Genomic DNA, 15,796 nt, shown 5'->3' on the forward strand with positions numbered 1-15,796 from the left:
ACATTTGAATTGTCTACCCTGAACCCCTTCCCCAAGGCTTGGGTCTTGGTCCTCAAGGGTCCTGTGATCCCCATTCCTTACCTCATCTGTCCCCAGGGACCTGGCCCCCCGAGACATCTCTGGCACGTCTGACCCATTTGCGCGTGTGTTTTGGGGCAGCCAGAGCTTGGAGACTTCGGTAAGTGGTGGAGCGGAGCTGGGAGACTGGGACATTAAATGACCTTGGGAAAGCCACTTAACTGCTCTGAAGCTCAGCCTTCCCATCTGTAAAATGGAGACAAGAATGGTCCCAGTAGCTCTCTCTGTCTCTCACTCCCTCCTCTCCCAGATCATCAAGAAGACTCGCTTCCCACACTGGGATGAGGTGCTGGAGCTGCAGGAGATTCCAGGTTCCCCATCCCCTCTGCGAGTGGAACTCTGGGACTGGGACATGGTTGGCAAGAATGACTTCTTGGGAATGGTGAGCACCCCCTAGACACGCTCCATGGCTCACCACTGCCTCCAAGGGGGACTGGGGAGAAGGGCTGGGCATCCTGGGGCTCACTTGGAAGGGTAGATGTGACGTTTGCCTTATCAGGAACCTTGGCCAGGCCTGCATGACAGAGTCCCATGATCCCATTGGTGCAGGAACCTACCTGAGGTCGCAGGGTGGGCCCAGGTTCTCATTCCGGGATGCGAGTGGCCAGGGTGACTGTGTGCTTCACTGTGCTAAGTGCTTCTCCAGCATCACTTCATTTATATCACCTTGATGGCCACTGTTAGGAGGCTGGGACCATTGCTGTCTCTATTTTACAGATGGGAAGACTAAGGTTCAGAGAGGTGAAGTGGCTTTCCCAAGGTCATATGATTAAGGAATGGCAGAGTCAGGATTTGAGTTCAGGTCTCTCCGAATCCAGAATCTAACTCTTATTCCTGGATACACTGGGCTTAAGGTCTTTCTGTTGGAACTTCAGTCTCCCCATCTGTAAAATGGGTACTATTTCTTCTTGCCTCTCAGGAGTAGTGAGTGGATGTATACTCAGCATTTTTGTTTTGACAGCTTTTTTGTTTTTTTTTTGGCTGGGTCGCATGACTAGGGATTGAACCTGGGCCGTGGCAGTGAAAGCCGAGTCCTAACCACTAAGCAACCAGGGAAATCCTGAAGCTGCTAGTTTTTAAAAGGAGGCAAGATTAGAGTAAATAAGAGGGAGACTTGGTCACGGACCTCACTTGAAATGACCACATGCTTCACCAAATTCATCAGGGCATGTAAAATGGTGTTGCTGCTTTGGAAAAATCTGGCAGTTCCTCAGTAGTTACCACGTGACCCAGCAATTGCACTCTTAGATATGTACCAAAGAGAAAAGGAAACACATACCCACACACAACATTTTACGTTAATGTTTATAGCAGCATCATTCATAAATAGCCAAAAGTAGAAACAGCTCAAATGTCTATCAACAGATGAATGAAGAAACAAAATATAGTATATTTACCTAGCGGAATATTATGTGGCCATAAAAAGCAATGACATCCTGACACATGGATCCTGTGACATTCATCCTGACACATTCATCCACACAACATGGATGAATTTCAAAAACACAATGCTAAGTGAAAGAGGCCTGTCCTGAACTCCCCACATATTACATAATTTCATTTATCAGTTCAGTTCAGTTCAGTTGCTCAGTAGTGTCCAACTCTTCATGACCCTATGGGCCACAGCACGCCAGGCCTCCCTGTCCATCACCAACTCCCGGAGCTTGCTCAAACTCACATCCATTGATTAAGTGACAACATCCAACCGTCTCATCCTCTGTCATCCCCTTCTCCTCCTGCCTTTAATCTTTCCCAGCATCAGGGTCTTTTCCAATGAGTCATCTTTTCCCATCAGGTAGCCAAAGGATTGGAGTTTCAGCTTCAACATCAGTCCTTCCAATGAACACTCAGGACTGATCTCCTTTAGGATGGACTGGTTGGATCTCCTTGCAGTCCAAGGGACTCTCAAGAGTCTTCTCCAATACCACAGTTCAAAAGCATCAATTCTTTAGCACTCAGCTTTATAGTCCAACTCTCACATCCATACATGACCACTGGAAAAACCATAGCCTTGACTAGACAGACTTTGTTGGCAAAGTAATGTCTCTGCTTTTTAATATGCTGTCTAGGTTGGTCATAACTTTCCTGCCGAGGAGTAAGTGTCTTTTAATTTCATGGCTACAGTCACCATCTGCAGTGATTTTGGAGCCCAAAAAAATAAAGTCAGTCACTGTTTCCCCTGTTTCCCCATCTATTTGCCATGAAGTGATGGGACCGGATGCCATGATCTTAGTTTTCTGAATGTTGAGCTTTAAGCCAACTTTTTCACTTTCCTCTTTCAGTTTCATCAAGAGGCTGTTTAGTTCTTCACTTTCTGCTACAAGGGTGGTGTCATCTCCATATCTGAGGTTATTGATATTTCTCCTGGCAATCTTGATTCCAGCTTGTGCTTCCTCCAGCCCAGCATTTCTCATGATGTACTCTGCATATAAGTTAAATACAAGAATCTATAAAGACAGAAAAATTAGTGGTTGCTAGGGACTGGAGGATGGGGAGTGTTTGCTAATGGATATAGGCTTTCTTTGGCCAGAGGTGCTGATAGTAAATGGTCTGAAATTAGTGGTGGTAGTTGCACAACCTGTGAATTTACTAAAAACCACTGAATTACTTTAAATTGGTGAATTATATGGGATATAAATTATATATGTATAAAGTTGTTATTTAAAAAGAGAGGGGGAGGGTGGGACTTGACCTTCTAGACGATTTTTAAGCCTTTTGATAGATGCAAGTTTTGTCTCTCAACGGAGCTGAAAATACACTCACTCCAGACATGCTATCTCTAGCCGCTGTGTGACCTTGGGCAAGTCACTCCACCTTTCTGAGCCTCAGTTTCCTCAATTGTAGATTAAGTGTTCCCTGGAGGCCTTCGGTGCCCTGGCAAGAGCTAATAATCGGGGACTGGGGGACAGAATGTCGCCATCGTTGTGTTGATTGAACACGGTGGGGGAGGAGGAGCTGACCCTGGGTGGGCTTTGCCACCCCTCCTTGGGTGGGCAGCCCAACTCTTCTTCCAGGGCCCAGCAAGGCAGAGCTCTGCTGAGGGTCTGTGTGTCGCCCCACAGGTGGAGTTCCCCCCACAGGTCCTGCAACACAACCCGCCCGATGGCTGGTTCCGCCTCCAGCCCTTTCCCAGAGCAGAGGAGGATTCTGGGTAAATGTGGGTACAGTGGGAGGAGGCCGGGCTGGAACCATGTTGGGTTCCGTCTTCCGCTTGCGGGCCAGGCCTCATGGGTGCCCACGTCAGCCCACATGCCGTCACCAGGTCCCTTCATTCATTTAACAAACGCTTGCTGAATGTCTCACCACGTGCGTTTACATGTGTCCAAATGAGTTCACCTTATTCTCATCTACCTGCAAACACATCAATCAGTTGAATCTGATGTGTGTGCAGGATTTCTGGTCCCTCCACACCTGTCCACACACCTGTTCACACCATCCGTTCCTGTATACCTGTGTTTACACTGGCCTCATCTTTCTACATTGGCTGGATCTGTTTACACTGCCTGCCCATGTCCATTCCTGTTTATACCTGTCGATATCTGTTCACCCCTGTTTATACTGCCCACGCCTATTCACACCTGCCCATACCTGTCTTGTTTGACAATTATCCATGCTCTTCACTGGCGCTCACACCTGCCTCTCTGGGCTCTCTGCACGTGCCCATACATACTTATGTTCCTTTTCCTGTGTTCTGACCCCGGCCAGCGGCAGCTTGGGTGCTCTGAGGCTGAAGGTGCGTCTGACCGAGGACTGTGTCCTGCCCTCACAGTACTACCAGCCGCTCAGGGAGCTGCTCATGGAGTCGGTGCTGGGGCCGGCAGAGGTGAGTGCATCACTGGGGGTGTGTGTGTGGGGGATCTGGGTCATGGCCACCCCCTGCTTTAGGGATGTCTAGCTGAGCTCTTCTGTTTTGGGGTCCCAGGGCCCCAGACCACCTCTCCTGCCTCCTGTCCTTGTGCAGGAGGATGCCGCCAGCCCTTTGGCTGTCCTGGAGGAGTTGACCTCGGGAGACTGCCGCCAGGAGCTGGCCACCAAGCTGGTGAAGCTCTTTCTGGGCCAGGGCCTGACTGGACCCTTTCTGGACTATCTCACCCGACGCGAGGTGGCACGGACCAGTGAGTTGCCTGCATGACCACCCCCAGGCATCACTCCCCAAGGATGGGTCTGCAGAGGGTCTCTGAGAGAGAACTGGGGAGCTCAGGCAGACGGCAGGGGCTGCTGTGTCTTTGTGTGTTGGGGTGACAGGGGCCGGGAACCCCCAGCCAGCTGGGAGCATGGTCTTGGGTTCGGGACCTGGTTTTACTCCTCATGTGCTATGTGACCTTAGGCAGCTCACTTAACCACTCTGGGCCTTTGTAACATGAAAGGAGTTGATGTGGCAGATCTCCTCGATTTCTGAGGCCGGAAAGATCATGACCACTGCCCGCCACCCAACCTTGGTGGGGGGTGAGATGGATCCAGCCCCCTACATCCTAGCAAACACTTCTCTCTGTCCTCTCAGCTGACCCCAACACCCTCTTCCGTTCTAACTCCCTGGCGTCCAAGTCAATGGAGCAGTTTATGAAGGTGAGTAGGTGAAGGCCTGGGGGGCTGGTGGGCGGTCCGGTGGCCATTTCCTCACGGGGCCTCCCTTCCCAATGCTTATTTGGAGCCCAGAGCTTGGCCGGCCTCAGGTGGCCCTGGGCAGCTGAACTGGGGGCCTGGTGGCTGGCCTCGCCCTGAGTTGCACCCCCAGCCCAGCCCGGGGGCAGGCCCCCTGCCTCGCTCTGAACGTCTCCCTGCATGGCCCCCCCACCCCCAGCTCATGGGCACACCCCGGCCTCGCCCTCAGCCCCACCCCGTATGGTGCCCCCTGCCCCCAGCTCGTGGGCATGCCCTATCTGCATGAGGTCCTGAGGTCGGTGATCAACCGCGTCTTCGAGGAGAAGAAGTACATGGAGCTGGATCCCTGCAAGATGGACCTGGGCCGCACCCGGTGAGCCAGACCTGAGGGGTGAACCCGCCACAACCCCTGTCTGCCTGGCAGACCTGTCGGGCCGGCTCTGTGCCTTCTGCCACCCCACCCCTCTTCCTGCTCGGGAGCACTAGTTCTACAGTCTCACAGCCTCCCCTGAGAGCAGCCAGCCCCTTAGACCATGTGGTGCGGTGGTTCCAGGCGGGACTCCGAGATGTGAGTGCCCTGGGTTCAAATTCCAGCTCTGCCATTACTGGTGGGCAGGTTATTTCAAGCCTCGTGAATATCTATCTGATGGGCTGTCGGGAGAATGAACTTAGTCGTACACACGAAGCCCAGCACTGACCAGTACTCCGGAAGTACTAATACTTCTATTATTGTGGTGGTGGCTGAGGCCCTTGGGGGAGGGTCTGTGGAGGGGTTGGCCTGCTGCAGTGCTTGATGTCATGGGGTTAGGGGGCAGGGCAATGACAGGGTTGGGGGGTCATTCCATGTCTCCTGGGCTCCTCTTTTCTTTCCAGGACTTTTTTTTTTCTCCAGCTCAGGCAAGTGGGCTTGTTCTTACCAAGCTATCAGAGTTGGCTGCTGGGCAGTCCACAGGGGACCATGGTGGAAACAGGAGAGGTTCTTTCCTTCTCTTTGGACGTTGCCCAGCAAGTGCTACCCACCCCTTCTGACCACCCAGAAGCGGGCATTAGGACCCCTTTTTACAGACAAGGAAACAGCCTCAGAGAGGGGAGGTCACCTGCCTAAGGCTGCACAGCTGGGAAGTTGCCGAGGGAGGATTTGAATGCAGCCCCTGAATAGAAGGGCAGAGTCCATCTGTGAAACCCCAAACCCAGGGCTTTTCCCAGGATAGCTGGCAAAGACAGTGGGACTCAGTGGGTGCCCGCAGGGAGCAGGGGCATCTGGGGACTGGGCAGGGCAGGGTGCAGACAGACTCTGGAACTGGCAGCCCTGAGTTGTAATCCATGTTCTGCCACCTATTGGCAAGGGGACTTCTCTGAGCCTCAGTTTCCTCATCTGTTAAATGGGAACAATCAGGCTACTTAAGGTGACATTGGTGGCTCAGAAGGTAAAGAATACGCTTGCAATGCAGGAGACCTGGGTTCGATTCCTGTGTCAGGAAGATCCCCTGGAGAAGGGAATGGTTATCCACTCCAGTATTCTTGTCTGAAGAATTCCATGGACAGAGGAGCTTGGGGGGCTAAAGTCCATGGGGTTGCAAAAAGTTGGACACAGTTGGGTGACTGAGCGCACCCCCCCCAACACACACACATGCATGTATGTGCCAAGCACTAGGCTGAACGCTGAGTTTGTATCAGGAAACAAATGGACACAAATCTGTCTTTTTGGGGGAGACAGGTAATATTAATAAACTAAAGAAGATTCTTGCAGGTGATTAGTGAAATGGAGGGAAGTAAAGTGAGGGAGGGTCATGGGAAGAGCCAGAAGCAGGAGAGGGGCTTGTGATATTCCATAGGGAGGTCACAGGGACAGCCTCACAGAGAAAGGATGTGGAGTCTAAGGCTTGAAGGAGGTGAGGGAGGGAGTCTTGTGCAGGTCTGCTGGAAGATGTTCCAGGCAGGGGAAACAGCAAGTGCAAAGGTCCTGGGGCAGCAGTGCAGTCTGGCAGGCCTGCACTGAAAATGCAGGGAACCCAGGTCCGTGATGGTGAGCAGTGGGGGAGAGACGTCCTCTTTGAGGAGGTGACTCCCCGCAGCGGGAATGGACCAGTAGGAGGGGAGGCCATGGAGAAGGGATGGGAAGGTGGGTGCTCTCTGAGCTTAGTAGGGGCCAGTAGAGGGTTTTGAGTGGGCAGATGCTGGGTTCTGAGGCACAACCCTCCACTTGCTTCTCCAGGAGAATCTCCTTCAAGGGTGCACCCTCCGAGGAACATGTGCGGGAGGCCAGCCTGGGGCTGCTGACGGGCTACCTGGGGCCTATCGTGGACGCCATTGTGGGCTCCGTGGGGCGCTGCCCGCCTGCCATGCGCCTCGCCTTCAAGCAGCTGCGCCAGCGCGTGGAGGAGCGTTTTCCCCAGGCGGAGCATGAGGTGGGCCAGGCGGTCCCATTGGGCAGATGGGGAGACTGAGGCTGAGGAGGGGCAGTGGCTTGGCCAGGGCCGCAGGGAGAGGCAGGGGAGGAGCGGGACAGAACCTGGGCTGCCCACCCTGAGGTGCTGTGTGTCTTGGCAGAAGTGGGGACAGTGTTCTGGCAGGATCTGGGGCCCAGGGGTGATGATAGTGGTGATGATGAGGATGATAATAATAACAGCAGCTAGCACTGCATATATTGGGACTTGCCTGGTGGCTTAGTGGTAAAGAATCTGCCTGCCAATGCAGGAGATGCAGGACACGCAGGTTCCATCCCTGGGTTGGGAAGATTCCCTGGAGAACACAGCAACCCCCTCCAGTATTCTTGCCCGGAGAATCCCACGGACAGAGGAGCCTGGCGGGCTACAGTCCATGAGGTTGCAAAGAGTCAGACATGACTGAGTGACCAAACAACCACCACAACAACCCTATATACTGCCCTGACTAGGGGTCAGACTTTGTTTTACATATTTATTACCTCATCTAGTCTTCACATCCACCCTGTGAGGTGGGTGCCAGTATTATCCCATTTTACAGAGGAAGAAACTGAGGCCCAGAGAGGTGAGGTGCTTTGGCTAAGAGTTGTGGACTCAAGGCTCAGCCTCCAGACTCCCAGAGGGGAATCTCTCCCTCCTCCCCTCATCCTCCTCCTCAGACCTGAGCCTGGGCCTCCAACTGGGATGAGGCTGATTTACACCCCACACTGTGGGGCTCTTGCCTGGGCCGCTGGAGGAGGTGCTAAGTGGGACACATCCGGGGTGGGGTTGGGGGAAGCGGGAGCCCAGCTCCCCAGACAGCCTGGCCCTTGTGGGAAGAGCCCCGATCCGTGACACCCAAGTGTCCGCCAGTGAGCAATGGCTGAGGGCAGGGAACAGAGACTTCCTCATGCCCATGAAGATGGAGGGGGTCAGAGGGACCCAAGCAAACCCTGTCTCTGCCACTCTGACACCTGGTCCCTCCTTCTCACGAAAGGAGGAAGTTAATGAGCTGACGTCAAAGGCTAAAGTTACCCAGGAACGTGGCGGGCTGGGGTGGGGGGCAGCCTGGGGGCAGTTTGGGGTTCCAGATCTGTGGGACCTCCTCCCCCATCTTGGAGCAGCTCCAGGGACCCAGCTCCTGGCAACGCTCAGTGTCAATGCAGAGGTGCCCTGGAAAGTTGGCACATACCCAGAGAGGGTATTGTTTTATGTGTGAATACAACCCCTAAATAAACACTGCAGCATATTCTCGGGGGCTAAATATAGCTTGGTGAGTGTGATGGGTAGGTGAGGAGCCATTTGGAGGGGGTCAGCCCCCAGGAGAGAGACATGCCTCTTCCCAAGTCCCCTCTGGAGCTGGGGGAACCAGCCTTATGTGCAGGTGGCCCAGGCCTGGGTCTCACACGAAGGGGCACCATGCTTTACAATTTGCGGAGGGCAGAGGCTGGGACTGGGGATTGTGCAGGGAGCCAGCTGAACTGGGTTTGCTACCAAGCCTCAGTTTCTTCATCTGGAAAATGGGGATAGTAGTACTACCCCATGGATTGCTTGAGGAATAATCATGACAGTGCAGACTTAGTTTTTGACACCCAGTAGCTAGTATTGAATGCAGGACAGTGTGATGAAGAGCAGAGTTCAAATTCTGCCTGGGTTCAAATCCTGGCTCTGCCACTTATTGCTGTGTGACCTTAGGCAAGTGACCTTACCTCTCTGGGTCTCAGTTGCTTCCTCTGTAAAATGGAGACACAGAACCTCCAAGGGTGAGTATTAAATAAGCAAATACATGGAGAAATATCTGGCCTGTTGCTATTCATGATCAGAAATCACAGATCTGGGTTTGAATCCTGCTTCCTCTGCTCACCAGCTGCGTGACCTGGGGCAAGTCTGTTGACATCTCTGAGCTTCTGCTTCCTCAGCTGTAAATCAGGAATAATGCTGATGCCTCCTGTGCCCTTTGCACAGTGCCTGGCACAGAGCAGACTCTGAGGATGTTTGGCTAAGTCTGAAGGTGCAGAATTGGTATTATCACTCCATTTTCCAGGTGGGGAAACTGAGGCCCAGAGAAGAAAAGCCTCCTTGGCAGACAGGATGGCCTCCTGAGCCATGTCCCCTTCTACTTCTTCTCCGGGAACCACCGATCCCTTGTCCTTTCTGTCCCAGTTTCCCCGACTGGGAAGTGGGTTTGGAGGACACCCCTCACCTGCTGCTCCTCTCCGCAGGACGTGAAGTACCTGGCCATAAGCGGCTTTCTCTTCCTGCGATTCTTCGCCCCTGCCATCCTCACCCCAAAGCTCTTTGACCTCCGGGACCAGCACGCGGATCCCCAGACCAGCCGCTCACTGCTGCTGCTTGCCAAGGTGCAGGCAGTGGAGGGCTCCACCCCGCCCCCCCACCCCCGCCTGCCAGATCCTGGGTGTTCTTAGCCAGGGAGGAGCGTGGGAGGACCAAACTGGGAGGCCAGACCCATGGAAGACTGAAGTGAGACCCAGAGACATCTGTTTGACGTGGCACCTTCAGCTTTTTAAAAATTAATTAGGCTGTGCCAAGTCTTAGTTGTGCCATGTGGAATCTTTAGTTGCAGCATGCAAACTCTTAGTTGTGGCATGTGGGATCTAGTTCCCCGATCAGGGATTGAACCTGGGTACCCCTGCACTGGAAGCATGGAGTCTTAGCCACTGGACCATGAGGGGGAAGTCCCAGCTTTTCATCCTGAGTGTGAAGGCTTTCTTTTTGCTCTCGATTCCCTCTTTGGAATGAAACCCCTCCCCTTCTGGGGGAAGGTGGGAAGCAGGCTAGCAGTCATTTACACTTTAGTATGAATCAGACCATCATTCACAGAGGGGCCACATTTGGAGGTTCTGATGGGCTCACATATGTATGATGAGATCAAGCAGTCCTGAATGAGATTATTTGGGTTCTAGATGGGGGATAGAATAAAAGCACTGGGGATACACATCTGTGCACAGAGAGGAACAGATGTCTTTTCAGGCAGGTGCTTTTATCACTTTCTCCTTTTGTTGAGCACTGAGTTGGCAGCCAGGACTCTGGGGCTCCTCTCTGGGTCCACAGAGGCCCTTCCCCACTGCAGTGACCTTGGCCCTGGCAGCACCCCCTGCTCCTTTGCTCCAGGCTGTGCAGAGCATCGGAAATCTAGGCCAGCAGCTGGGCCAGGGCAAGGAGCTGTGGATGGCCCCCCTACACCCCTTCCTGCTGCAGAGTATTTCCAGGGTGAGAGACTTCCTGGACCAGCTGGTGGACGTGGATGGGAAGGAGGGTGAGTTCCCGTGGCCCTGCCACAGCCAACTTGTCACTTTACGGGACCCTCAGGACCTACCCGTCTGCCACCCCTCCACAACCCCAGCACTCACTGAGACTGCACCTGTGGGTCAGCTAGTCAGTCAGCGAACCCTTCCTGGCATATGGCCCAGGGATGAACAGATGCAGGCCCTCCAGACCGTTTCAGCCCCTGTGGAGATGTGAGAGGGGATTGTGGCATGGTACTCACTCCATTGACAGAAATCTATTAAGCGCCTGCTAAAAATGTTCTAGACACCATTCTAGGGTCTGGGGACACAGCAGTGGATGAGACAGAAGAAGTTCCTGCTCATGTGGAAGTTTTATTCTGGTGGAGACAACCGGCGGTAAACAAGATGAGTTAGCAAATCATGTGGTGCATTAGGGAGAGATAAGTGCTAAGGAATAAAAATAAAGGAGGGAAGAGAATATTGGGCTGGGGGTGGCAGACCAGCCTTTTAGAGATGGTGGCCAGGAATGGCCTCCCCAGGGTGATATTAGAGCAAAGACCTGAACGAGGACAGAGAGCAAGCAGTGAGGATCCTGGGAAAGTGTTTTGGGATGGGGACAGGATGTGCAAAGGCCCTGGGGTGGACAGTGCGGGGGGTGGGCAGTGAAGAAGAATGAACGAGAGGGATTGGAGGAGCGGTGAGGGGGCAGGTCATGTGGGGTTGCTGGAAGCATTTTGGCTCTTACCTGGAGTGAAGTGGAACCACAGGGTAGTTTTATTTTGTTAATATTTAAGTATTTATTTATTTGGCTGCGTCAGGTCTTAGTTGTGACACGAGGGCTTCTCTCTAGTTGTGGCATGTGGGCTCAGTAGTTGTGGCCTGCGGGCTTAGTTACTCCGCGGCATGCGGAATCTTCGTTCCCCGACCAGGAATCCAGCTTGTGTCCCCTGCATTGGCAGGTGGCTTCTTAACCACTGGACCCCTAGGGGACTCCCCATGGGATGGTTTTAAGCAGAGGAGTTAGGGATGAGTCTATATCATAATGTGGGGCCCTGGTCATGAGGTACTTGGGTCCGAATCACCTAGGAGCACCCTGTGGGAATGTGGAGGCCTGGTTGTGACCTGTTGGGGTCCCTGTATGCTGGGGTGGGGGGGCCTGTGTTTGGACTCCCTAAGGGTAGCTAGATCCAGGGCCCTTACTCCCTAGACTGACTCCTGCTGGTGCCTGTACACCCCTCAAGTTGGAAGGGGATCACCAAGGCCAACTTTGGGGCTCCCACTCCCTGCCACCCCCATTCCCTACCCCAGCCCTCAGTAACACCATTCCCTGTGGAGAAAGTAGAGTCCATCTTACTCATCCTCCCACCTTTCGGGGAGCCGAGAATCCTGCTCCTCCATGAGACCCTCGGAAGGTGGAAGGGTTCCCAGTCCCCCCTCCCCACTTTCCAGAGGCTGGGGGCCCAGCCAGGGCCCTGGTCCCGCCTTCAGTGACCGTCCGAGAAGGCTACCTGCTCAAGCGCAAGGAGGAGCCCGCCGGCCTGGCCACACGCTTTGCCTTCAAGAAGCGCTACTTCCGGCTCAGCGGGGAGACACTCTCCTACTCCAAGAGTCCCCAGTGGCAGGTGGGGATCCAGCCCGCAGTGGGGGGACTTCCGCAGTGGCCTCCCTCACAGAGCTGCCTCTTTGTACCCAGGGGTATACTGAGGCCCAGGAGGAGACAAAGACTTGCCCAAGGTCCCAAGGCAGCTTAGCAAACTCAAGTTCTAAGGCCAGGCTCTGCTTATACCTGTGGGTCCAGGTGGGCACAGAACAGGGACAGGCAAACACCTACAGGCACCATCAGACAGTCTTCAGCATGTGCATCTGTGGTGGCTGGGACGTACCCGCCCAGATGTGGACACTCCCAGGGCATGGACAATGCTTAACCCTCCTCAGCTGTTTCCAGGCAGGTCTCTGCCTGCATACCATGCATGCTAAGTCGCTTTGGTCGTGTCCGACTCTTTTGTTAGCCTGCAGACTGTAGCCCGCCAGGCTCTTCTGTCCATGGGATGCTCCAGGCAAGAATACTGGAGTGGGTTGCCATGCCCTCCTCTAGGGGATCTTCTTGACCCAGGGATCAAATCTGAGTCTCTCTTGTTTCCTGCATTGGCAGGCAGGTTCTTTACTACTAACCCCACCTGGGAAGCCCAAAGGGGATGCTGTGGCTGCATGGGCTGGGAATTGAACCTGGGCCTCCCGCGTGGCAGGCAAGAATTCTACCACTGAACTACCCATGCACCTACGTACCATAGAGGCTCATAGAAAATTGGATCTCTCACCCAGAGGTACATGCACTCATATCCAGGCATTCATTCACCCATCCATTCACCCATCAAGCACTTATCGAGTACCTTCTGTGTACCATGCAGTGTTCTAGTGCTGGAGATAATGCAATAAACAAAACACAAACTCCCTGCTCTCATGGGGCTGCCATTCAGTCTAGCTCAAACTGAGACACCCATGGGGATCTACCCATTTCTGTGTCTGCACACCTGCAGATCATAAAAGCTACCACTGGAGATGGTGCCTACACTTATTCTTTCTACTTTATCAGCAGAGTATAGATTCTAGAGTTCAACTACCTGGGTTCCAATTCTGGCTGCACCAGCTGAGTGGCCTCTGAAGGGTCCTTTATCATGCCTCAGTTTTCTCATCTGTAAATTGGGAGGAATGATAGACCCAGCCTCAGAAATCTGTTATCATGATAAAATAAGTTGGTAAATGTAGCGCGCTTAGAACCACATCCCAAGTGCAGTAGCAGGGGTTGCCATGGTGATGGTGATGATGATGATGGAAACTGATGCCCAGAGAAGTTATCACTGGGAGAGTGATGGGCCAAGACTGCGGGACTCACAGGGCCGCCAAGTGGACACACACATAGGACAGATGCACAAAGTTGACTGTCCCCATGCCGGAACACACCGCCGGATTCACACACCCACAGGAAAGCTGTCCCCGAGCCCGGTCTCCCTGGCCCCGGTCCCTAGCCCGCCCTGCAGCGACAGCCCTCTCTCCCAGATGCGCTCCTCCATCCCCGTGTCGCACATCCGAGCCGTGGAGCGCGTGGACGAGGGCGCCTTCCAGCTGCCGCACGTGATGCAGGTGGTGACGCAGGACGGCGCAGGGGCGCTGCACACCACCTACCTCCAGTGCAAGGTGAGGCGCCGCCAGGATGGGGGAGGAGCAGAGGGCGCCTTTGGGCTCCCAATCCATCTCTGACTGCCCCTCCATCTCCCCGCAGAATGTGAACGAGCTCAACCAATGGGTGTCGGCCCTGCGCAAGGCCAGCGCCCCCAACCCGGACAAGCTGGCTTCCTGCCACCCCGGTGCCTTCCGCAGCGGGCACTGGACCTGCTGCCTCCAGGCCGAGCGCTCAGGTGAGGAGGCAGGGCGGACTCAGGCTCCGCCCTCCACACCTGTCAATCACAGGGTGTCCCACCTCCGCCTGGGCTGGCCCTGCAGCCTTGAGCAAGTTACTTAACCTCTCTCTGCCTTAGTCTTCTCAAGGGTAAAATGGGCCTGATGATAATGCCCACCTTGTAGGGTTGCTGTGAGGATTAAATAAATTGATATATGCAAAGCAATTAGAACACTGCCTGGCACACAGATACTTTTTTCCAAGTGCCTACCAAATGCCAGGCTTGTTCTCAGGAAAATAAATGAATAACCAGACAATTGTAATACAGTGTTACAAGTGCCAAGATGAGGCTTTTGAGACGCCAGTGAACCCCTCTGGCCCAGCCCCAGGGTAGGACAGCAAGAAGGGCTTCCTGGAGGAGGTGCGGATCAAGTATGACCTGTGAGAAGAGTAAGAGTTAAGTAGTGAAGTTGGAGAAAGGGACAGAGGAAGAGAGTGTTTCAGGCAGAGCAAAGACAGGCTGAAGGATCAAGAAAGGTCTGTGTGGCTGAGCCTAGAGTGTGGGAGGGGCATGGAGAGAAGTGAGGCTATTCCTCTGTTGGGTGAAGGCAGAGGCAGTGTGGCTGGAAGGAAGCAGTAGGTTTGAAGAGTGGTTTTAGAAGTCTAAGGGGCAGGGCTTGGCCATGGAGGCTTCTGGAAGGGGAATGCAAAGTTACAGATGATGCCGCTGTGTCGCCCCAGCTTCCGGCTGCAGCCGCACGCACTCGGCCGTCACCCTGGGGGACTGGAGTGACCCACTGGATCCTGATGCTGAGACCCAGATGGTGTATCGGCAGCTGCTTCTGGGGCGGGACCGGCTCAGGTGGGTCTCATCCCGCAACCCACTTCGCTGTGTCCTCCCCATGATCACCGGTTCATTCTTCCCATGTGCCTCTGATGAGCTTCTGGGTGGGGCCAGGCTCTAGGGGAGGACTGTTTTCGTCCTCAGGTGGGCTCTAATACAGAACCAGATCTTGGGACCTTTTTTCTTTTTTTCCACTTTGGCCATGCCACATGGCATGTAGGGTCTTAGTTTCCTGACCAGGGATTGAACCCTTGCCCCCAACATTGGAAGCTCAGTCTTAACCACTGGGCTGCCAGGGAAGTTCCATGGATCTTGAGATCCTTTGATACCCAGGACTCCCGAGACACAGGCATCAAGTGTGGATGTGTGTCCCCAGCCCCTTTTGGCTGACCTCAGGATCACTGTAACTCAGCGGTGGAGATTTGTTCCAGCTTACAGTGTGAGTCCTGAAGCTGGCCTGCCTGGTTTCAAGTTCTGGACTGGCTGTGTGACCTTGGGCGAGTTGCTTACCTTCTCTGTACCTCAGTTTTCTCAGTCTGGAAAATTAGGGTACCAACAGTCCTTACCTCATGGGGTTGTCCTGAGGACCGAATGAGCTTATACAGGTAAAGCACTTTGTAAGTGCCTGGACACATAGTTAGCTTTCTATATAATAAAAACATAAACTATAATACCCTTTCTAATAATAAAGGGTAACAATTATTATTATGCTGTGCAACCTTAGGCAAGTTACTTTATGTCTCTCTGTCTCAGCAATCATCTGTGTCATGGAGCCACAAGTATCCACCTGTGTTTTGTGCTAATTAAATGAGTTTATACATGGAACAGGCTTGGAATAGCATCAGACACTCTATATTTGCTGTGATGATGATGGCGATGATGATGGTTTAGTGGGAACCTGTAATGTCTCCTTCAACCAGCAGAATCTCTGGGTTCGAGAGCAGGATTGGGACTCAGGGACCAGCCTGGTTTTCTCCCTCTTAACTTTCAGGATGAAATTCCTGGAGGATTCCAACATGCATACAACTCTGGAGGCAGACCCAGAGCAGGGCTCCAGGGCCATGGAAGGTAAGGGGATAAGGAAATCCCTTTTCTTTCTCTTCTTTGGTACCTCCCACAACTTGCCAAGGACCTCCCACCCCAGTCTCTGTGCCCCCTTCCCCCCACCCCACTCCACTCTCCTGTTTGCAATCCACCAGCAGGT

The 15,796-nt window shown here is 53.6% G+C and overlaps 1 protein-coding gene and 1 non-coding gene across 9 annotated transcripts in view; one reads left to right on the forward strand and one right to left on the reverse strand.

Moving 5' to 3' along the window:
* Nucleotides 1-15,796, forward strand: part of RASAL1 (RAS protein activator like 1) — a 32,834-nt gene that overhangs the window by 15,702 nt on the left and 1,336 nt on the right. For 4 of the 8 annotated variants that reach the window (XM_061141841.1, XM_061141844.1, XM_061141846.1 and 1 more), the window contains 15 exons: nucleotides 97-178; nucleotides 329-460; nucleotides 3,141-3,229; nucleotides 3,784-3,901; nucleotides 4,001-4,193; nucleotides 4,580-4,644; nucleotides 4,941-5,053; nucleotides 6,896-7,088; nucleotides 9,326-9,463; nucleotides 10,236-10,380; nucleotides 11,801-11,973; nucleotides 13,409-13,546; nucleotides 13,632-13,767; nucleotides 14,490-14,610; nucleotides 15,584-15,660. In XM_061141841.1, the coding sequence (XP_060997824.1) occupies nucleotides 97-178; nucleotides 329-460; nucleotides 3,141-3,229; nucleotides 3,784-3,901; nucleotides 4,001-4,193; nucleotides 4,580-4,644; nucleotides 4,941-5,053; nucleotides 6,896-7,088; nucleotides 9,326-9,463; nucleotides 10,236-10,380; nucleotides 11,801-11,973; nucleotides 13,409-13,546; nucleotides 13,632-13,767; nucleotides 14,490-14,610; nucleotides 15,584-15,660 (1,913 nt within the window). The remainder of the gene's footprint in view (nucleotides 1-96; nucleotides 179-328; nucleotides 461-3,140; nucleotides 3,230-3,783; nucleotides 3,902-4,000; nucleotides 4,194-4,579; nucleotides 4,645-4,940; nucleotides 5,054-6,895; nucleotides 7,089-9,325; nucleotides 9,464-10,235; nucleotides 10,381-11,800; nucleotides 11,974-13,408; nucleotides 13,547-13,631; nucleotides 13,768-14,489; nucleotides 14,611-15,583; nucleotides 15,661-15,796) is intronic. The other 4 variants (XM_061141843.1, XM_061141842.1, XM_061141845.1 and 1 more) reach the window with 3 other exon arrangements.
* On the reverse strand, nucleotides 12,557-12,627 carry TRNAG-GCC (transfer RNA glycine (anticodon GCC)). The gene has a single exon. It is a non-coding gene; the product is annotated as a tRNA-Gly (tRNA).

Source organism: Dama dama, chromosome 5 (assembly GCF_033118175.1).
Source record: "Dama dama isolate Ldn47 chromosome 5, ASM3311817v1, whole genome shotgun sequence".
In the NCBI taxonomy this organism is placed as follows: domain Eukaryota; kingdom Metazoa; phylum Chordata; class Mammalia; order Artiodactyla; family Cervidae; genus Dama; species Dama dama.